Consider the following 24,149-nt stretch of genomic DNA (forward strand, 5'->3'; position numbering starts at 1 on the left):
CTAGCTATAGCTTCTAAAATGCCATAGACAAGCTCTTCAAAAAAAAAAATGACAGTCAACTTACCCACTAAAAGTGAATAGAAAACTAACAAGGGTTAGAAGCATCTAACATCATAAATACATCCAATATACCAACATCAGCCAACACTATGGCCACCCATTACAGTACAGTGCTGCTTGACCTACACATTCAATGACACACTTGTCATTCTCTCAAATAAAATGTTAGGGGTCATTACTAAATTTCTATTTCACAGTTGATTCCACTAGTTAAGCCAAGGACAGCTTCTAATATCGATTGAAATTTTGACTGTCCAGTCAAATCTGAACAGCACCTCATGTTGGGGTTTAGCAATTTTATGGAACATCAAGACACATCTGAATGCTGAAAAAAAAAATCAAACTACAAGGGAAGGAGAAGTTGATTTTGCATATGAATATCGACATAACCTTCTTTCAAGTAAAATTGATCATTTAGCAACAGGACAGATCAGACACTAAAATGTTTTTCCCCAAAGCAAGAAAGAGTTTAATGCTAGGGCTTTTTGAGTTTCATTGAGGGATTTGTGAATTTTTATTTGAATATATTGAAATGTGTCTCTTGTGGCTGATGTGTCAAGTGCTATGACAACCTGAAAACTGAAATTATCTGTCTCAATTAATACTAGACATCTCTACTTGCCAAACTTAAGTGATGCATACAATGTATTTCTGTGTTGTGTTGCCTCAGAAATTTTCAATCTCCAAAAACAAATATTAAGGTTGATCATGACGTTTACAAGTAGTTTTGTGAGTCAATAAATGTTTGAAGTTTTGCAATGGGAATGTCCTATCTAATAGCTTCATAAATTTGTCCACCAATGATTTTCAATCCGATTGTCCTTTTTGCTCCTTTACAAAATTCTCTTCTTGCCCTGCTCTCAGAGAACTCAGACGTAAATGAGTATTTCAGAGAAATAGAACAAATTGAAAAATACTGTAAAGATAATTTTTATTATTAAATGTAAAAAAAAAACAAAGCAATGATAATCGATTTTTATAGGGAATAGAAGGAAAATGATATTGTTTCTGTAGCTGGAGAGACTATTCAAATAGTGCAAACCTTTAAATACCTTGTCCTAGACAATAAACTAAATTTTACTGCAAATACTGATTATATCAGCAAAAAAAGGCAGCAAAGATTACGATTACTAAGAAAACTGTCCTCGTTTAATGTTAGCGAAAAGGCCTTGGCTATGTTTTATCACGCTCACATCTGCAATTTTTTAAGTTTCAATATCACTGCCTGGTATGGCAATCTGAGCATTAAAAATAAAAATAAACTTTATAGAATCCTAAATGCTGCTGGTAAAATCATTTGCAAAAAAACAAACCCCATTTCGGCAGTTGTTTGAGACAAACATCTATAAAAAAAAGCTAACAAGATCCTCAAAATAAAGAATCACCCTTTGTGTCAGGATTTTGTGATTTTACCATCACAAAAGAGATACAAGACACCGATAGCAAAGACAAACAGACACAAACACTCTTTTGTTCCCCTGGCAATCAAAATCATTAAATAAGAACAATCTGGTATAAACTTTGTCACATGTAAATTGTTCCCCTGGCAATCAAATCATTAAATAAGAACAATCTGATATAAACATTGTCACATGTAAATAATGAGTCACATTGTCACATGTAAATAATGAGTGAGTCTGGTGTGAATGTATACTTTGGTTTCTTATAGTTATAATGTTTTTTGTTTGGTGTAATGCACAAATTGTAAGACAAATTTCCATACGGACAATAAAGATTATTATTATTATTATTATGTTAGAAATGAACGAATAGTCATTCTCTGGCGCTGCCAGGGTCGAGTTTCGCTAAAGAGAAACAAAATTCATCGTAGTCCCTTTAACAGTTTCCACTGAGGAATTTTCTGGTGATGTGGCAGGTCTGCAGCAGTACCGCCCTCTGACAGGCAACGAAGATGTTCCTAGGAATGTTAAGGGCCTTGAAGGTGTCTGTGAGGTCAGTTGTTATTATCCCCTCGGTTGATATAACAATGGGGTATATTGTTATTTTGGACAATTTCCATAGACGCTTAATCTCCAAGCCTAGGTTCCCATATTTTCTTTGTTTTTCTATCTCAGTTTTTCTTAAATTATGAGACAGTGGTACGGCGATATCGATAATGGTAGCGGTTTTTTCTTTTTTATTGATAAACAGCAGATCCGGGCGATAGAAATCTACCGTTTTGTCGGTCAGAATAGGCCTATCCCAGTACAGCAGATGTTCAGTAGACTCGAGAACCTCTTGCGGAGAGTATTTATAATAAGGGGGAGTGTCCTTACCGATCAATTTGTACGTCAAAGCCAGGTGTTGGTGTATTAACTTTGCAACTTGGTTATGGCGACCTAGGTAGGCTGATTCTGATAGGGCTGGACATCCTGCCATAATGTGTTCAATCGACTCGCCCACATTTCCACATTTTCGGCATTTGTCGACAACATTGAGTTTCAGGATATGCTTCTCGTAATTTTTGTCCTGATTACTCTGTCCTGTATTGCTGTAACAAAGCCTTCTGTTTCAGGGTAGAGATGACCTGCTTTGAGCCATGTTAAGGAAGCAGCCTTGTCGATGTTGTCCCCATGTAATGAAGCCGGAAATTTTCCGTGGAGTGTTTTTTCTTCCCATTGGCGAATCTCATGCCCTACATCGTCCAAACCGATATTGACATCAGCATTGTGTAGGTTCAGAGGGGTTGCATCGGAGTCGTATTTCCGTAGGAAGGAAACTAATTTGTTGCTGGAGGCGAGCAGTTTTGATCGTATTTTTAAAACTTGCATCTTACATAATTTGAAGATGTTCTGCAATCCACGACCCCCATCCTTCCTGGGCAGGTATAACCTTATGGTGGAGGACTGATTATTATAAATGAACTTTTCCATTTAGCAGCCAGACACTTTGTCATTGGTTTCAGAAAAACTACTACTTATTGAACTTATAGAATGCATTTGTCAAACAAAAATGGTGTCTTCTCTTTATCATTTCTATTTTATTTTTTTTTTTTGGGTTGTGATGCTGCTCATGAGACAAGAGTGCAAGAAATTAATTTCCCCTTCACCCCGCCTTCAGGCAGAAGGACATTACTGGCTTAACAAGTTTGAATTGTAATAAACAAAATTGAATACCGGTACTATTTACTTTAGAGCTGTTCTAAACAATCCTTTGATTAAATTTGAAGAATTATGACTGAAAGGATGCATAGTTACTAAATATCATTCAGTTTATTTTATTTATATTTAGGGTATCAAGTCGATGTTTGATGCACTTATTGATTTATGGTACCGCCTGAATTTTTGGAGCCAACAATTTCGAGAAATTGAAGGTATATATATATATTAGATTAGACTACAATAGATACAGATGCTAATTTTATTTTAAAATGTTCTATTTATAAACTATTTCAGTCCAATTTATATACAAAATAAATCTTTTAATATTATCTTTAGAAAGTATTTAAATTTCTTGATATTTATAAAGTCTCATGATTTTTATAAAATATATGTCTTCATTCATGATTTCATGATATTAGTAAACAGAATACTGGAAGAAATAAAAAAACAACAACTAATTAAAAAAATTAACAACAATAATGTAAATAAGACTGTCATAGAGAATGATGATTAAGTAGGGTATAGTATCTACCTCTCTCTCTATATATATATATAATTCTCTTCATGGTTCAAGAGTTTGAACAAGAAGTAAAGGAAAAATCACTCTTTTATTTCTGCAAGTCTGACTAGAGTTATCCTACGAAAAAAAAAAGAGTGGGTGGGAGAACAAATAGTATTCACCCGTCACAAAATAGCAGGGCCGGATTTAACCGTTGTGACCAAGAAGTCATGGAAAGATCACTCTTATTTATTTCTACCCCACGTAGTTTTAGCAGGGAAAAAAAGAAGGGGGAGGGGAACAAGTAATCTACTCTGTATTTACCCGTCACTAATTAGCAGGGCTGGACTAAACCGTTGTGGGGCCCTATGCGAAACGGAATTTGCGGGGCCAAGTTTGGGTAGGGATTTGGATAATAAATGAAATTTAAGAGTTTGTATTAGAAAATAAATTCGTCTTTGCATTTTATTCATTGTTTACTAAGTACAGAACTACTTTACAAACCTTGCGTGTAGCGAAGTCATACCTTCTACCTTTACTTTTACCTATCCCTTAGTCTGTTGGACCGTTGGGGCACCAAGCAAGACTTGTTGACCGTCTTTCTCCATTCCTCCCTGTCTTTTGCCTTGTTTAAAACCATAAAGTCTTACAGTATATCATAAAAATTGTATTTCCTACATAGATCACCCTCAATAGCAAGAATTACCAAATGTTTTAATCTATGTACGAGAATTGTTGACCTCAAGTAATTTCTTCATTAGTTTGAGGCACGTGAAGCTTCTTTCACCAGATTCCACAATTATGGGTATTGCATAATGCCATTTTTTTTCCATCGCGCGTAGGATTGGCGTTTTCCATTTTGAATAACACCCCAAAATTAAAATTTTTTGTCTATATATTTCAGGAAATTATTTTTTTTTTAGTTTTCAAAAGATTTAATAATTTCTGGAGATTTCCAAGACTTTTTCATATATTTTGCAATTTCAGGAGATTTCCAGGAGCTCCTGGTAAATAAGGAGACTGCTGGAATTCTGTTATAAGTTATAAAATGGTTTCAATTAATAATTTACACCTAGAATTAGCGCGGGTCAAATGAAAGTGCAGGACCCACTCGGGTCGCATAGGTTGCAGTGGCCAAAGGCCTGGCCTGCGAAATAGCGCCGTATGCTACGCCGTGGGTCGACTAGTTTCACATGGTTTCAGAAATCTACTACATATTTTGCCACAACTAGTGCTATCAATGCAAAGGGAAGGAAAATAACCATCATCCAGTGCTATGCGCCCATAAATGCAGCACCAGAAGAAGAGACAATTTGTACTTGAAGAAACATCTTAAAGGGATATCAAGCTTATTATGGTTGACTTGAATGCAAAAGTAGGTACAAACAATGCCAGTAAGGATCTGTACATGGGTAAACATGCTACAGGCACATGCAACAAAAATGGGGACATATTTGCTGATTTCTCCGCATTCAATGATCTTACCATAGGAAAAACCATCTTTCCACACAAAACTATACACAAGACAACCTGGACTTCCCCTAATGGTAAAATGGAAAACCAAATTGACCATTTTGCAATCTCTCGGAAAGGAAGGAGTATTCTATTTGATGTTAGGTAAGACGAGGAGCAGATGTAGATTATCATCTGCTAATTGCAACAGCGGCAAACTTAAATCCTTTAAGGATTTTTCAGACAGACCACACTACAAATTCAACACCCAGTACTTGAAGAGTGAGAAAAACAAGGAACTCTTTAGATGTCAGGTTAAAAATAAATTTGAAGTACTTGCTGGACTAGTGACAGATGAAACTTTTGAGCAGCACTGCCTCACTCTCCAAGAGATATGGACAAGCACATGTACAGATGTTCTAGGCAGGAAAACGAAACAACACAAGCAATGGCTGTCTGCAGAGACATGGGCCAAAGTCCAGGAACGGAAAGAGCTAAAAGAAAAGATAAACCAATGCCTGAATGAAGAGCTAAAAGCTAATCTTAGAACCCAGTATGGTGCAGTAAACTAGTCTGTAAGAAAGACCAACAAAAATGCTTCCTTCATAAAATGACAGTCGATGCAGAAAAGGCAGCAGAGCAAAGAGACATGAAAAGGTTGTACAACATAACAAGAACCTTATCAGGAAGAAATACCAACACCAACAAGCCAGTGAAAGACAAGGACAGAAGGATAGATGGACCAAATACTTTCAAGAAATTATGAACCGACATCCTCCTGAATTGATTCTATAAATACCCCCAGCAAGAGAAGTAATGGAGGTTAACACAGGTTCTCCTACTAAAGAGGAGATCATCAAGGCCATCAGGGATGCAAAAAATGGAAAGGCACCAGGCCACATGGTATACCAGTGGAGGCACTTAAAGCAGGCCCAAAAATATCAGCTGAAATGCTACATCCACTGCTATGCAAGATTTGGGAACAAGAATAGGTCCCTAAAATCTGGAAACTGGGTTATCTAATTAAATCACCCAAAAAAAGTGACCTTAATGCAACAATTGGCGAGGAATCATGTTACTGTCAACTCTTAGTAAGGTCTTAACTAGGATAATAATGGAAAGCCTAAAAGATGCCCTAGACAAAAGACTAAGACCAGAACAGGCTGGATTTCGTAAGGAAAAATCATGCACTGACCACATTGCTACACTACGTATTATCATAGAACAATCTATCGAGTGACAATCTCCTCTGTACATGACCTTTGTGGATTTTGAGAAAGCCTTTGACAGTATTGACAGAGACTAATCTGGAGACTGATGAATCACTACGAAATTCCAGCTAAATTCACCAATATCATTAAACAGTTATATGATGACTCATCATGCCAAGTGATACACAATGGTAAGCTGATCAACCCATTTCAAGTAAAAGCAGGAGTAAGTCAGGGATGTATACTTTTGCCCTTGATATTTTTGCTGGTGATTGATTGGGTCATGAGACAGACAGACAGTCTTAAATAATAAAAGCGGCATACAATGGACACTAACACAACATTTAGAGGACCTGGAACAGAAATATTCCAGCCTTAATGGAGAGGAGCTGACCACTTCCACCAGATCTGTTGTAAATGTGATTGCATATGTTTGGTAAATGCATCTTTAATGATAAATCTGCAAAGTAGAAATGGCTTTCCCCTCGCTCTTAAGCTACATGAAACTAGATTCTGTAATGCACAGTAGGCAAAATAGATTACTGATAGAACAATAAAGTAACAATTTCACTCTCTCTCTCCATCGTGCTAATCTAATCAGACACTGGGATACAATGTAAGCAAGCAACCAATTGTTTATTGTTTACCATTGTAATATATTTGAAAATATTTGTAGAGATTTTGGGATTTTCTTGTGTATAATTCATAAAATTTCTCTCTATATGAAAATTTAATCTGTTATTACTTTCCATCTTTCACATTTGAAACCATAGTAGTTCAATTCACCAAAAAAAACAATTAGTTAGACCCAGTATGATTTCTCAAAGCTGACACAAAAAAAAACATTTTTAAGCACTATATAAACTTTTGTTTTTCTCCTGGCTCAAAACTTGCTTTTGAAGACATTGTATAAAAAAATCTTTTTTTTTGTCATAAGAAGTCAACATTGACTGAAGACTGGTGTTAGGACACAAGACTCTTCATAATAATAATACACTCTCAGGGTTATTCTAGCAATACTTTAATATTATAACAAGTTATGTAAACATCAGCATTTCATCTCTCTTCCTGTCCCATTCTCCCGGCTTCCTCTTTTTACATCCCTTCCATTAATTACACCAATTTGCACCTTTATACATGCACACCATGCTGCGGTAAAAAAAATTAAGAAAGCAAAATAGTGAAACCACTGAAGTAGTAAGTGATCACTGTATTTATAGATAGAGAGAGAGAGATCTATTTATAAAGATAGACTATGAAATTAATGTTTTATTTTATGTTTCTTCTTTTTTTCAGGACATTTTGGTATAGCTACCTCAACTTACTTTAGATTTACAAGATGGCTAGTCAACCTCAATTTTATGGTCTTTTTCTTATATCTTTGTTTTATCTACATTCCTCAACTTAGCTACAATAATCTGTCAGATTATTTTACTGTCGTTAATGACACTGGTAGTGGATCTTTTTATAATAAAATGGTTCTGTGTAGTAAATCCTATAAAGAGAAGTTGACTACCAGGAGAGCTAATCACCACTGGTTGACATTTTTAGATATTGCACAAGGAACTGTAAGTATTACATTAATAGTTTTATTATTTATGTTTTTAATGCAATTATGGCAATTTTTAGTGATTAGAATGCATATTACACTTCAAATGTTGTTGTTTTTTAGAGAAATTTCAATTACCTTATAATGGCTATAATAAATATTCTAGTAAGTAACTTATTTTAGAATTTACTTACCATTACATTTAGATGTTCATCTAGGTCCTTTTGTTAATTAGAGATTTTGACATCCCTGGCTGATTCAGGCAATTTTTTTTTCTTGCTCATATACTTAAACAGTGGCCAGGAGCCAATCAAGGAGATGAAAACTTTTCCCTGCAACTATCTGAACTACTATAAATTACAATTAGCCAAAAAAAATTAAATCTGCACATATGCAAGCTCATCTTCACTTTAAAAACATTTTTTTTTTAGAAAAGATAGGACAGATATTCATTCGTGGAGGAGTTCTTTTAGCAATAAAAAACACACTAATAGCAGAAGAAATTACTTTTATCAAACTCAATAAATATGGAATCAACATTTTGCAAAATTAACACCATCTCAACATCCCTAATAGTAGGCAGTATCTACAGACCACCAAATTCTAGTTTAGAGAATATGCAAGATATACTTTAAGGAAAAAATAAAAATGCAGTTTTTTGGATTATGTGTGACTTCAATCTACCTCATATAAATTGGAAAACATTAACCATAGACCAAAACCTTAAGAATATAAATTATCTATTCATAGACACTTTATACGACTTAACTTAATCTGAAATTTAAAAAAACAAAAAAAAACTTGAATAAAAAACTTTTTAGATCTGGACCTGGATTAGTGGTAGATTATAATATTATCCCTGGACATGATATCGTTAAAATAAATAGTCTAATAAAAGTTGTAACCTAAAAGAAAAATCTTACTCTGGAAAAAATGTAACAACCCAATTACACGAAGCTGCATTTAACTTTTAAAAAGCATTTTATTAGAACAATTATTTAACCAACTAGTTGATGACATCTGGAACTGTGTTTTAAGACATCTTAAAATCATTATATAAAATTCAATACCAACTAAATATTCATCAAATAAAATAAATAAATACTCGTTTAATAACAAATTAAAGAAACTAAGCAAAAAGAAACTTATTTAAATAATTTAAAGTTACTAAGGCAGATAGAGTCCATAAAAAGTACCTAACAATTAAACACTTTACCCAAAAAGTTAGCAGACATCTACAGAGTAAATACATAAACAAAGTAATATCAGAGGATAACAATAAAAATCTATGGTCTTATATTAGAAAATGGAAACAACAGGAGCAGCTCCAGTAAAAAGTGAAGATAATTTAACACATAAGGTTGTCATTGCCGGAAGTGGTAATGGATGTAAGCACTCCACTACCTATAAAATGCTTCCTAATGGCATGCGTCTCAAATAGCCTCTGACAACCAGTCCAACTCCTGGCCTTCACGTGTGGCTCAGATATTGAGTCCGGTGGAACTGTTTTCATTAACACTAACTAACATGGCTTAAGGAAATATAGGTCATGTGAAAGTTAACTAATAGGACTAATTGATGATTTTTCAAAGGAATTAAATAATAATGAACATATAAAACTATTTTAATTGACTTTTTTAGGGCATTTGACAAAGTTCACCACCATAATTTTTTTCTTTAAAAATTAAAAAAAACTAGGCAGTGCTGATTCATTGCATCAACAGATTCAGGATTTCCTGATTGGGAGAGAACTATAGTAATAAATGGCTCCAAATCAACACCAAAAAATAGAAAACTCAGGCGTAACTCAAGGAACAGTTTTAGGCCCAATACTGTTAAAATTTACATAAATGCCTATCACATTGCATTAATTAAGGTACAAAAAGCCAGATTATTTGCAGATGTTTGCAAAATATATAGTATATAAAAATGAATTAAGATACTGAAATTTTACAAAAAGAATTATAAGAATTACAGAAATAGGAATCTAATTGGAGCATGTCTTTCCACCCAGAAAAATGCCAGTTATTAATGGTTACAAACAAAAAAGAACTAAAACAAATATTTTATTTGATGAGTAAACCAGTCACACAGAATAAAAAATTTAAATACCTAGATGTAATAATAAATGATAAGTTATCATAGAATCTCCATATTGAGGAAATTATTAAAAAATCAAAAAAAGCATCAGGGCTTATTTTTTTTAATTTTACAAATAAAACAAGAACATAAAACTAAAATGCTATTTAACCTTAGTTAGGCCAATATTAGAATATGTACTCTCTGTTTGGAACCCAAGTCAAGAAAACAAAAAGAAACTGGAACAAACGCTGAATAGAGTAGTGAGATGTATAACAATTGAATATTCACATTTGATTAGAGTAACATCATTAGTAAAATCACCCAATTTAGAAACACTTCAGGACAGAAGAATAAAAGTAAAGTAGCAATAATACAATAACATTAAACCATAATTTATTAATAGAAAAACAAAACCAAATTAGATACTCAAAAAGACACAAAGATATAGGCACATTTCTTATTCCATGTGCTAGGACATATTTATAAAAGTGCTCCTTCTTCTCTAGTGCTTTTAGAGAATGAAATGGATTGCCTGAATCAGCTAGAAAAACTAATGACTTAGCAGTGTTTGAGTCACTGATTTACATGCATGTCTAAATTGATTTGTGAAATGCCTTATTATTTTCTCTTTTGAAGTAATCTCTGTAATCTATAAGATAAGAAAAGAATATATAAACATTCAAATTTTTAGAAGTTGCTAGACTATATATGATGAGAAATATTGATTTGGTATGATGGTTGACATGATCGGCCTTTTTGTTATATACAAAATAAAAATAAAATTCCTTAAAAATTATACATTGAACCATAATTTACAAATAGAAAAACAAAGCCTAATAAAATACTCAGAGGAAACACAAAGTTAGAGACACATTTCTTATTCCATAAGCTAGGACGCATTCATACAAGTGAATGGTCAGAAAAACCAACAACTTAGAAGAATTTAATTCACTGAGTAACATGCCTGACTAGATTGATGCATGAAATGGGTAGGTTTTAATAATCTCCTTTTTTAAAGTAATGTCAGTAATCTATAAGATAAGATACACAGGTGGGAAGGCCTGCAGTTGTTCATTATAAATAAGAATAATTCCTTCTTCCCCCCCCCCCAAAATAAAAAAGGTACAATAGCCTTTCAAAATGTGCATTTAGATTGATTATACCATGCAAAACTTGCCTACAGTGTATGCATTAGGTATTGGAATGAGCCCAGCTGGATATAAACTTTGCTACTCCGAATGACCTGGCTATGGCAGCTCTCTGAATAATTCAAATTAAATTATAGCTTTTATATAGCGCTACTTTCTTGCTTATAGCATACTTAGAGCGCTATGGTGCAATTTCATTTATGGACTGTGGGGGAGGGGGTATCTGGAGAATTGTTTTCCGTAGGTACTGCCTTTTTTGTGCTTATGCTCCTATATTGCAAAGAAGGACAAAATCTAAAGTGACTTGAGATGAATCTAAAGCTAGTTGAACAAACTTAAAATTTAATAAAAATTCAATTTTCAAATGGGATGGCATTTTTGTAGAAATGAGACTGGTTTCAAAGAATAACAGCTAAAAAATCCATGAATCCTAAAAAGAATATCATTGTTCCTTGCTTACAAACTTAGGCAGCATTGTAACAAAATTTATGTTAATTACAGATCTAAGCCCTTTATGCTTTTAGAGTGAAAAGTTTGCCTCATACCCATCATCAAAACCTTGACAAGATGATGTTTTTTCTGAAAAAAAAACTCATCGGGGGGTCATTTTTTTGTTTAAAAAAAAAAGAAACTCAGTTCCAGTTTTTCATATTATTGAACATGACCAACATGAGGGAATAGTCAGATTTCAGTAGCACTTTTCTTTTTTTTTAGATCTGTGTTGTTTTATATGTTATGAATGTGGCTGTGGTTATCAATGTAGGCGTGGTGGTGACATTGGGTTCTTGTTACAAATCACAGAATAATAAAATGACGCTGGGTGTAGCAGACACAATAAGTTTAATATAACACCACATAGTGAATACACCATACAATTCGACCCAGGAATGGTCAGTATTAATCCAACAGTAATATACGAATATCACAACTTAGTACTTATTCTATAACCAACTACTTTAAACATCTAACTCTACTGCTTATATCTTAAGTGACTCAATACAAGTGCTTGCTACAAGATCTCTATGTGGACTGACTGCCTTTAACTCTCTGGTTCACCTAAGGTCAAAAGTGTTCACCTTAGTGCAACATGGGTTGTGAATAAGATTCACAATATGGAATTAACATACACAATACAGAATTAGGGTTTCTACTCTATGGCACCAACTTTGAGGTGGTGACAATCTGAATTAGTCACTTTTAATGTCCATATAAAGAAAGAAGGGTAATAAGAAAAACCAACATGAAAGCTTTACCTGAAGATCTTAAAAGCTGTTGTGTAAAAATAATCAATAAATACTATCCTTTGCATATTGTACCTGGTTACGCACAACTATTAAACCAAGTATCCTTTTTTTTCAGTTGATCATAAGTAACTGATGTGCTTAAAAAATATAGATACAATATTTTTAGATAATTCTTGTTACATTTTTTAACAAATAAGACCTTTATTTTTTATGATGTCATTGTGATTACAAAAAAAAATAGCTCTCAAAAGTAGCCTATTATAAACACACAACAGGCAATAGTGATATAAAATTTTTAATAACACTTAATTTTTGAGATCTTAACATGACAGACAGATTACAGAAAACCAACAGCTACATTTTTTAATTAGGTGCCACTAAAAATATTGTTAAGACTTTGTCATCTACCTAAGTATGCATAGATTTAGCATGTACTAGTTAAGACTAAAAAAACCTTAAGTTGGTTAAAAGCTAATGATTTTCTGTTTATTTTATTTTAGGGCTTTCTCGAGAATACCATGTTGTTCTATGGTTTCTATTCCAACTTGACTGTATCACTCCATAATGATTTCAGCAGCAGAAATGTCAAATACAATATGGGCCTTGGATATCTCTTAACAGTTGGCATTAGTTTTGTTGTTGTGTTTATTATGATTGTTCGAAAGTAAGCATGAGTTATTGTAATATTTGTGGTGTTTTTTTTTAAATATTCCAATAATTATAAAGAACTTTTGTTGACATAAGAATTATCTTCACCCTTCACCAATCCTTTAGTCTCTTGGGGCACCACACAAGATTTGTTGACTGTCTTTCTCCATTCCTCTCTGTCTTTTGTGTTAAATAAAACCTCTTTCAATGGCAGGCCTGTCTATTCTTTTGTGTTGTCTTCCCATCGCTTTCTCTGTCTGTCTCTGTCTTTTTTCCTGATACTGTTCCTTGAAGGAAGGTCCTTTTGAGTCCCAAGACCTTGTAATATGCATTTTTTTTTATATTAGTTAGCAGGTCATTGTGGGGTCCAATCACTGTAGTAACCCTTCATTTGAGATTAAATTTAATACCTAGGATACTTCTGTAGCATCTCAATTCCATTTCTAGGATCCTCCTCTCTAGCTCTTCAGTCAGCGTCCAAAACTTGCAAGCGTATAGTAATGTGGCCATGACCAGGCCAAGGAGCGCATCAGTCTGATTTTGATGTCGAGGGCTATGCCTTTGTCTTTCTAAATTAGTAAGTGCTGCTGTGGACTGTGCAGGCTAGTAGTTCAGGTTTGCTTCCCTCATCTGAGATGATAGCTCTGAGGTATTTAAAACTACTTACACTTGTCAGCTTTCACCTCCAATACTGATACCCCTTTTAAAGCCATGTTGGCTATTTTTAATTATTAGTTTTTTCTGCATTTAATTGCATACCATATGCTGCGGAAGTTGGGAATCACCAAGTTAGCTAGTTCTTCTATCCCTGCTAGGCCATCTATGTCATCCGCAAAGCACAAGTTAGTAATTCTTCTTCCTCCAATGCTTACAACGCCTTCATAGCCCTCATTTCTCACAGAGCATTCTGAGGTTTAGGATTTGTTCTGTTATGCTGCGACCTTGTCTAAAACCAGCTTGTTCTTCTGATAAAATTTTGTCTTCTATTGGTTTCAGCTGGTTTAATATAATGTTTAACAGGACTTTGCTGGGATGGCTTTTGGCTGATGGTGCAGAAGTTCTGACAGTTGTAAATTGCCTTTCTTTGGAAGAGTGATGATGAGTGATTGAGTCAAGGGCTTGGGCCATTATCCTGCCTGCCAGATCTTATTGCAAAGAATTATCATAGTTAAATAAATGTATTATGAAAGAAATATTAAATAAAATAAAGCAATGGAAAATGAAATGAAATGTTTAATATAACCAAGTAGCTCATAAGAGATTCTAAACAGACACATTTCAAATATACATTGCAAAAAAATGTTTCAAGCTTAAAAAATGTAATATATGTAAATAATTTTTAAGGAATATAGTACTGTGTGGCATTGCTCAACTTTACTGAGTGACTTTGTAACTCTCTGACATTATTATTTTGATATGCATTCATTGAAACTTATTTGCATTACTGGAATAATTTTTGCCTGGTCAAAGTCTATAAGCTATTAAAACACGAATTTTCTTAAATTTGTTATTTTTAAAATAAGTAATGAATAGATGTTTTTACTTCAATAAGAAATGAATAGATGTTTTTATTTCAATTAGAAATGAATAGATGTCTTTTTTTAATTAGTTTGAAATAATTTATATTCTCTTACCTTTGTTTATCAAACTTTCAGATTGTTGTACTTTAGGAATGTCTATATGTTTACAAAAAGCTCTTGACTGACACCCACCTTTTTTTTATCAATCCAATTGAATAAATAGGCTATATAATGTAGTTCTTAGTTTCATTTAGTATTATTCTAGAAAACAAATACATTCATTAAAAAAAATTGACTTTCAGATCAAGTACTACTATTAAAGAAACTGTAATGGATTTTGATAACACAGCATATCCGTTATATACCAATGCTGTCTTTGGAGGCTGGGATTATTGCATTAACAGTGAAAAAATGTCTGTCTACAAACAAAGAATTATTTACAATGAATTTAAAGTGAGTAATTTCTATAATATATTGTGATATACTCAAAAATACTTGGAACTACATTTTTTGTTGTCTACATAAAGATGTGCTCAGAAAATAGATGGCATTTGTTAGTTGATAACTCTTGTTTAGTTTTGCTCCTCTTATGCCTTGCATTAGAGCAGTGATGCCAAAAATACAGTCCACATCCGGCTTGCCGAAACTTCAGCACAAAATGTAGAAAATCCCCTCTACACAAAAAAAGGTTTGAAAAAGACTCTGTGGCTTATTCGCCAACAATTAAATTTCTATGTAGCAAGCTGTTCAGTTTGGACAATGTGATGATGATTGTGTTCAGATTGAATAATGTTTGTAGTTACGAAAATCCATCTGCAGCCAATGTTTCAAGTGTCCAGACAGAGCTACTACTGGAACTGATTGACTTTCAAAGCCAGACATCCTTGCTTGAAAAATTTAAATGATGCAGACACTTGATATCTACTCCATTTTGTATGCAGAAGCTTTTCTAAATCTTTAAAATCAAGAGTTAAGGATGTCACAATAATTACAAGCATTTATTTGTGAGAACAAACCTTTTCAGTGATAAATTGGGTGAAACCCATTTTATGTAATTTACATTTTTTACGGACAAACGTCTAGAAATCTAGGTTCAGATCCAACTTAGTGTATATATTTAAAAGTTGGGTTTAGGGTAAACTTCTCATGAATGAATGTAAGTACTAGATTCATGGTTTCCTATCAAAATGGTTTATCCTCTATTTCCTTTTTTTAACCTTTTTTTTTTTAGTTGATGTTGACCGTGACATGAGTATTGGAAATTAAAATGCCCCTTCAGCCAAATAAGGTTGAGCATCACTGTATTACAGCAAAACTACTGAATCTTTCACTACCTCCTACCATCTGCATTGGTCTGTTGATATTTTTGTGAAAGCTTTGGCTGTTCATTTCCTTGACAAATCTTTCATCTTTTTTGTTTGTATGCTTCTTTATTTTGCCTGGTATTTATTCTGCAGAAAAGGTTTTTAAAATATATTGGAATCTTGTCTTATTATCATTCAATCTACTTTTTTTTTTCCTTTTGATGCTGGCTAACTAAGTCTATGAATATATTTTTTTTTTTGCAGACCTCTTTTTAAAAAATCTTTGTGCGTAAAGTGCTTAGGACGTTTTAGAAAATTTTTTTAGGCCCATATCTGTGTCTTGGCTTGGCATTGAGTTACATTTTTTTAATTACTCAAGTTTGCTCAGCACTACACTTGGTCAAACTAAATTGTGTTGGCCTTAAATATGATGTTTAAAAACTTGATTTCAAATGACAGGATGTTACATTTTTTACATTTTATCTTAGGCAACTCTTTGGGAAGTGAAGATGAAAAAAAAGAGAGAAAATAGGTCAACAAGGGAAAAATCAAAATTATACTTAAAGAGGCTCATTATAAACCTGGTGGTTCTAGCACTGCTTGTTGGATCATTTTATACCATATACCTCACTACTGATTATCTAATAAAGGTAACTTTAATTAGTAAGAAATTATTTAATTGCCTCTCATGCATGCACCATTTTTCCACACACAAAAATTGTAAATCTAAAGTGATGAACAAACAAGGTTACAAAGACAGTTTGTGTGGAAACTCAAAATCGGCCCCCAAAGTGGTCCACCCAGGCAGGTAAAAAGGCAGGTTTCAATATTTTCAGAAAGAATATCAGAATGAAATTCTATCAAAGGCAAATGACAGAGAAGAATGGAGAAAGAAGGTTGACCGATCTTGTCATATAATGATTAACTTATTGATATAATTGTTTTGTAAGCGTCAATCTCTTATTCTTATTAATATTTCTTTTAAAAAATCCTTTAGTTAAGTATCCTATAGCTATGATACCGCTATGCTGTTCATGCGATAGTATGAAAAACTACTTATTAATTGTTGTTTTAAATTATGCTCCACTTATATACATACTAAATAGATTTTTTCTATTAAAAAAAAGTAAACAATTTTTTTGTGTAAATGCAGTACTTAGAACTTACTTAAAAAATATTTTTGACAAAAAATCTAAAACCATTTGCATAAATGTGTAAAAAATGGTAAATTGTCATCTCCCTTACAGCCTCCTGTGTTTGTTACTATTAATAGTGAGTAGTTGTAAAATGGTGTATTTTTATAATTGATTTTAAAAATTTGATTTTTCGGTTTCAGAAAAGAAAAAAGTAGCCGTTGCATCAGAACTTTGAATGTTCTAAAATATTATGATGTCGGATTTTCACTATCTTTTCTAGGTTACGAGATCTAAACGGGACGGACGAACAGACCAACCGCACAAAACTAATAGCCTCTTTTCACCTTTCGGGGGCAGCTAAAAAAAAAGTGTTGTGTACAGAGATGAATAATTGTTAAAAGTTATTGTGACTGGGAGTTGTCTGCTTGATTGTACAAATGACTAGGGGTAAATTTGTATTCTCTTTGTGAACTGACTTCTAAAGAGGTCACTCTTCTTATACTAACAAGACCAGGGGTGAAAGATGGAGTAGATAGCTAGTGCATTCGTATATAAATAAAACTTATACAAAATTCACCAAAAAAAAATTATTTCTGGTTGGACTAAAGGACAATAGTTGTAAAGGATTAAGAGTTGAGCATACATAGACATATATTGAAGAAAGAAACAATGTGTGCATGATGGGATGAAAGACACTGCTATTTAGATACTAGTTTATGCATGAGTTTCACCCCTTTAGATAATTTTCTGTTGTTAAAGGGTGCAAATGACAATTGATTTTGGTGACAGGAATTTCTAAGCCTTTATATTTTGCTGTCATCTGCTTATTTTCAATCTTTTAATAATGTTAACAACAAATTTCTCTAAATGTTTGTATGTTGAGATTGTAAGCCTATGTTCACCAAATAATTATGATAATTGAAACTTATTATAACATTCCACAGAATCAAACGGAAAATTTGAGTGAATTCAATTTCTTAATGGTCAACTATCTTCCATCAATAGTTATTTCTATCCTAAATGCAATCGTTCCTGAAATTTTTTGGGCACTTTCAAAAGTAGAAGAATACTCTAACAGCTTTGCTACACATATAACAATTGTAAGGTAAGAACATATCATTCAATATATGGGCTCATGAGCCTTGGCTGGTTAAAACATTCAATTAAAAAATGCTTGAGAAGTAATCAGGAGCAAGCGACCCTTTGGCAGCTTGCAGGACATGGTGGTACAGCCTAGCAGAGCCTGTGACACTGCTGATCGCAAACTGTATTCGCACTTGCTGTTCCTTTGGATCAATCAGTTATGTGGATAAGGAGAAACTGCTGTATAGCAGGGGTGGACTAGCTATATGGGCATTCGCGCAAATGCCCGGTAGGTCGGTACAAATTGGGCCGGTAGGGAGACGCATGGATGTCAGTAAATTGTTTTAAGATGTTATAATATTGTCTTTAAAAGCAACACACTGAGCATCATGATTTTTAAAAAAATCTTATACACTTTAAAGTCTGATACTACTCTAAAGCATTGTTGTATACATCCGTATATAAATTAACTATACATACTACATGATAAACAAGAAACTTAAAGGCCTTATTTCATATAGAGATAGATGTTAGTGTGAACATATTTGGATGAATCTATATTTTTCAGGCCGCCTTCAGTCATAGAATGACTATGGTTCATCTTGAACACTTTTTCATGTGACTGCTTCCCTATTTTGGAGAAACATTCCCGTCCACATATATCGCAGGTTAAGGTAGCTTTCACTTTGATGGTAGTGGAGCCAGCCATTTTTCGTATGGACACTTTTCTTCCAGAGCTGAGCCTGAGGCCCATGTTTTTTCACTGTCAATAGCTTTCTTGGTCACTGTCTCTCTCAATCTAGTGCAGTCTAGGGCTATGTCTTCACAGTGGTCAGTATTGATGTTCACTGTTTTGAGGTCCCGTTTTCTTACATCCACATAACGGAGGAGAGGGTGACTAGTTTTTCATGAGCCAGATGGGAAATCCCTTTAAAGAATGACTTTCGGGATGCAATTGTCCTCCTTCCAGATTTGGATGAATCTATAAAGGGACCAACAACAAGTACAAATTCTTATTGATGGAGTTGTTATATGATCTCGTGTTGGCCCCGCTACGAAGTCCTTCATAAGTCACAATTATTATCTTGAACATTGTAGCCATGCGTTAATTGGACTCTAAATGCAAAAGAATCGAATAAGAAGGAGCAGAAAATGAGTAAGATAAAAAGCAACTTGGAATCTTGAGCAAAAAAAAAAAGTAAAATTATTAATGTTTTCTTGCAAGCACTAGAGATTCACCAAACTTATGATAACAGCATTTATGAGTTAACAGGCTCAACGCCATAAGAGGACAAAGAGATATACTCAAGTCGAACTGCAATCTTTGTTTTACTGAATGTAAGGATATATAATGACCTTCCAACAAGTGGACATGTTCTTTTTTGTGTGTAGCCAGCTTTATGGTGCAGACAGTCAAACTAAGTTTCCAAGTTATTTTGAAAGCAATATATGTGAGTAAGGTAAAGTTCTCCTTCAGACCTTGCGATCTATAGGGCAGCTGATGTTAAGAATCATCTGTTTCTTTTGGCCAACAGTTAACAAGCAGGGTGTCATGTGGCCAGAACAACAACCAACCGCCTTTACTTTCCCCCACTAAAATCTGGCTTTTGAGGACAGGCAGGCTATAATTTCTATATGTGCCCATCATATAACATACAATTTGTGGGCCAGATTGTACAGAAATGCCCAGACCAATTTTAACACCTACACAGCCTCTGCTGTGTAGGCTACATTGTAATGACCATAGCTAATGCTAAGGCATTTATCTGTTCTCTATGGAAGTGAAATATATATATATAGTATATATATATATATATATATATATATATATATATATTAGGGGTGCACCGGATAGTACTTATTGATATCCGGCCGGAGCCGGATATGACCGGATAGTAAAATTTGATATTCGGCTGGGGCCGGAGCCGGATACCTAAGTGTCTTGTAAATAGCTTGTGTTGCTGAGCATTTTACGAAACTGTTAAATAACATACCTATATTTGTTGGTATTATTTTTTTTTCTTTTATATACCTTATTGTTTTAAACTCTGTTACTGATTGATTTATTCAAGCTTAACAGTATTTATAAACAAAAATTAATCTGTGTAGCATGTACGAGGCCACCAACCATAAAGGCTGTGTGTTGAAGGGTCAATGTAAAATATGTTAGTATATATTTAACTAGTTACTAATGTAAATCTCTCATCTGGCTTGTATGGTGGTTGGATGTATGTGTTCAAGAATTTCTGACCAACAACTGGTCATCAGACTTGTAATTTTAAGTCCAAAGACTGCTTCTGGTTCTGGTTTCAAGGGCTTAATACTGATAGCTGTTAGTTAATAGTTGGAATCTGAAGCGTAGTAGGTCATATATTTATTAATCCATTTGCGGCAAACGATATTTTATTAACAGCAGGAACATCTATTATACCTACTCATAGCCTGAGCCTTAAATGTTGCGAAGCATAGATTTAATTGTAGTCTGTAGGCCTATTATTGGTATCTATGTTTAGATCTACTGTTATATAGATCTAAGAAAATCAGGAAAATCAACTATAGAAGAACAAAAAAACGCATTCACACCCTCCGTACCAAAAAAAAACATAAATAGACTCTGTGTTCAACTGATAGTAACAATCTGGTCAGATAGACGTAGTGAGCCTACACATGTAGTCCTAGTGTAGTGTGTATAGATGATGGTGTTGACCATCACGCGTTTTGTTCTTGGGCATTCGCAATAGTGTTTAGTGTGCAGGCGAAAAAAGATAACACATTGGCATGGTCAGTCAAGCATATAGATAAATTATATCTGTACCTTAGTTACAGAGGTCAAGTGTTTCTTTACATTCCAGCATATTTTTTCTTTGTTTGCTAGATCTAATTGTGGTGCTTTAGATCAATTTATTTTCTGCGATGTTAAATTTTACTGTAAGGTTTTCCTTTGTATAATCAATAGAATTAAACAATGAAATTAGTTTTCTTTCTAAAAGTTTTAATACAAGGGGGAAAAATACATACACGCACACATGCACATATTTGTTTTATTTTATTGTGCAACGAACGTGTGTTCAGCGCCCTAAATGACATTTCTCTCCAAGTAAACAAACTTAGTCTCATCATCTAGTCACCTCTAGACAGTGTCAATGTTTCTCAACAATCTGAGTTAATCCATTCTGGCTTAAGAATGGTCAATGTCTATCAATACATTGTCATGGATTAAACAAATAAGAGTTGAGTCTCTTGAGCCCTCCCTTTAAAGAGACCCCTGGTCAGTGTCTGTTTGGCTTGTAGTCCAGCCTCCTAATTGAGACTTTAAGTAAACAAACTTATTGTCCCTGCCAATAGTATAAAAGGTGTGGGTTGTGGTCCAGACCCTTGATTGACAACCTATCTCATAATAATAAACACACTCATACCAGATTAACCTTATAGAGATTTGGCTTGTAGTCCCGCCCCTAATAAAAAATTTTTTCCAAGTAAACAAACTCAGTTCCCTCATAAGATGTGACCTCTAGAAAGTGTCAACATGTTGACATCTGGCTTAATGTGGTCAGCTGCCTATCTGTGAACTCAATGTTATGGACTAAACAAACAAAAGGAGGTGGGGCTTGCTCATCTCTACCTCTGGAGATATACCCGCACATCTAGACAATCAGCTTGACATAGTTAAGAAATATTACATGGTTACTAGACCACTCAAAGGTCAAGACAAGCTTTTAAAGTGTGCCAGACATCGCTGCTACGTATGTAATATGAATTTATAATGTAAAGTCTAGGCCACCCCCCAATAACAAACCTAGTTCCCTCGTGTGACCTCTAGAGAGTGCTTACGTCCATCGTATCTGACTTGGGTTCACCTGTCAATCAATGAACTCAATGTGATGGGCTAAACAAATAAAAGGGGGAGGGAGATGTTCATCTAGAAATATACCTGGTCACCTTAGAGGTGTGGCTCTTGTAGTCCAGCCCCCCCCCCCCCCCCCCCAATAAAAATTAACTACTAAGTAAACAAACCATGGCCATAGCAGTGCTAAAGAATAACAAAGCACCAGGACTAGACATGATATCAGCAGAAATGCTAAAATATGGGGGACAGTGCATTGTTAACAGAATGACTGATCTCTTAAATCTCTGTTGGCGAACTTCAAAAGTCCCAGAGGACTGGCAAAAGGGAGTGATTGTAAAGCTTCCAAAAAAGGGCAACTTGGCAGATTGCAACAACTGGAGGGGCATTACTCTCCTCTCTGTCCCAGGCAAAGTTTTCAGCACTGTTTTGTTGAGACGGCTTCAACAGTCTGTAGATGAAAGGCTCAGAGAAGAACAAGCAGGTTTCCGAAGAGGCAGATCATGTACAGAGCAGATTTTCGTTTTACGAAATATCATAGAACAAAGTCTTGAGTACCAACAACGGCTAATGATCAGTTTTGTGGACTTCAAAAAAGCGTTTGATAGTGTCCACCGAGAATCACTATGGAAAATAGTTAGAGAATACGGTATCCCAGAAAAATTCGTCCAGATCCTACGACGCCTTTACAGTCAGTCTAGTTGCTGCATTAAAACAGAAGAGGGAACAACAGAGTTTTTTACAATCGAGACAGGTGTGAGACAGGGGTGCATCTTATCTCCCTTCCTTTTCCTCCTAGCCATCGACTACATAATGAGGAGAGCAATGAACCAGACTGCCTTTGGTATTCCATGGCATGAACAACTCCGATTGATGGACTTGGACTTTGCTGATGATGTTGCACTACTCGGGGCTACAAATAAATGCATTCAAGAAATGACGGAGAGCCTAGACAGAGAGGCACCCAAAATTGGCCTCCGCATAAACTTGGATAAGACTAAAATTATGCGAGTGGGATATAAGGCAAAGGGTGTCCCCATCAGACTTGGCGAGTCAAAGCTTGAAGAGCTGGACAAGTTCACGTACCTTGGCAGCATCATAACAAATGATGGAGATGCTTACCATGATGTAGCATGTCGAATAGGAAAGGCAGGGAGCATTTTCCAAAGGCTGCAGCCTATTTGGACTAGCCAAGCCATTGGACTCGAGACAAAAATACACCTTCTCAACACAATCGTCATTCCAACTGCTACATATGCATGTGAGACGTGGAAGTCATCTGTCAAAATTGAGAAAAGACTAAATGTGGCTCAACAGAGATGGCTGAGACGGATTTTGGGAGTCAGTTACACAGACCGGATCTCAAACAAGGAAATCCTATGCCGAACTGGGAGTCGAACACTTAGTGAGGTTGTGACTGAGCGTCGCATGAGGTTTGCGGGACATGTTCTACGTCAAAATGAATTACGCACACCAAGAGTTGCGATAACCTGGAAGCCAAAACGAGGAAAGCGCAAACAGGGACGTCCTCGTATTACCTGGTGACACACCTTCATGGAGGACCTCAGAACAGTGGACACCAGATGGGAGGAGGCTTCAGACATTGCCAGTGACAGATCATTATGGAGACAGCTTGCCGCCCAATGCGCCGAACGGCGCGGGAGGACCTAAGTCTAAGTCTAAACAAACTCAGTTCTCTCGAAAGGTGTGACTACTAGAGAGTGTCAATACGCTGACATTAAACCTACGTCCATCGTATTTAACTTGTGGTTACCTGCCTATAAATAAACTCAATGTGATGGACTAAACAAATAAAAGGGGGTGGGAGTTGTTCATCTCTACCTCTGGAGATATACTCACACAGCTAGACAGACGTCTGGTCAGCATGACGTAGTCAAGGAATGTAGCATTTTAACATGTTAACTAACTTACTCAAAGGTCAAGACAAATTGAAAAAAAATGCCAGCCATTGCTGCTCTGTATGTAAAGCGCATTTATGATGTAAAGTTTCATCTCTATTTATATTAAGTTATTAACATGCCTTGTCTTTATAATAAACGATGTTTGGTGCATATTCATAATGGCTCTATTTTTAAGCACATTATTTTGTTTTCATATAAGCATTAATACATTCTATAACAGACAGTAATGGAACGAGGTCCACTTTATGCATATTAAATAGGTGTATTTTTTACTATCCGGTTTACTATCCAGTAGTGATATCCAACCGGAGCCGAATAGCACCAGATAGTAAAAAATGCCGGATAT

The 24,149-nt window shown here is 34.7% G+C and overlaps 1 protein-coding gene across 6 annotated transcripts in view; it reads left to right on the top strand.

Moving 5' to 3' along the window:
* The window catches only part of LOC106070827 (transmembrane channel-like protein 7), a 76,902-nt gene that overhangs the window by 35,601 nt on the left and 17,152 nt on the right, over positions 1-24,149 (top strand). For all 6 annotated transcript variants that reach the window (XM_056019675.1, XM_056019676.1, XM_056019672.1 and 3 more), the window contains exons 4-9: positions 3,292-3,373; positions 7,620-7,891; positions 12,847-13,010; positions 14,817-14,967; positions 16,307-16,468; positions 17,899-18,059. In XM_056019675.1, the coding sequence (XP_055875650.1) occupies positions 3,292-3,373; positions 7,620-7,891; positions 12,847-13,010; positions 14,817-14,967; positions 16,307-16,468; positions 17,899-18,059 (992 nt within the window). The remainder of the gene's footprint in view (positions 1-3,291; positions 3,374-7,619; positions 7,892-12,846; positions 13,011-14,816; positions 14,968-16,306; positions 16,469-17,898; positions 18,060-24,149) is intronic.

This window comes from Biomphalaria glabrata, chromosome 2 (genome assembly GCF_947242115.1).
Source record: "Biomphalaria glabrata chromosome 2, xgBioGlab47.1, whole genome shotgun sequence".
NCBI classification, from domain to species: domain Eukaryota; kingdom Metazoa; phylum Mollusca; class Gastropoda; family Planorbidae; genus Biomphalaria; species Biomphalaria glabrata.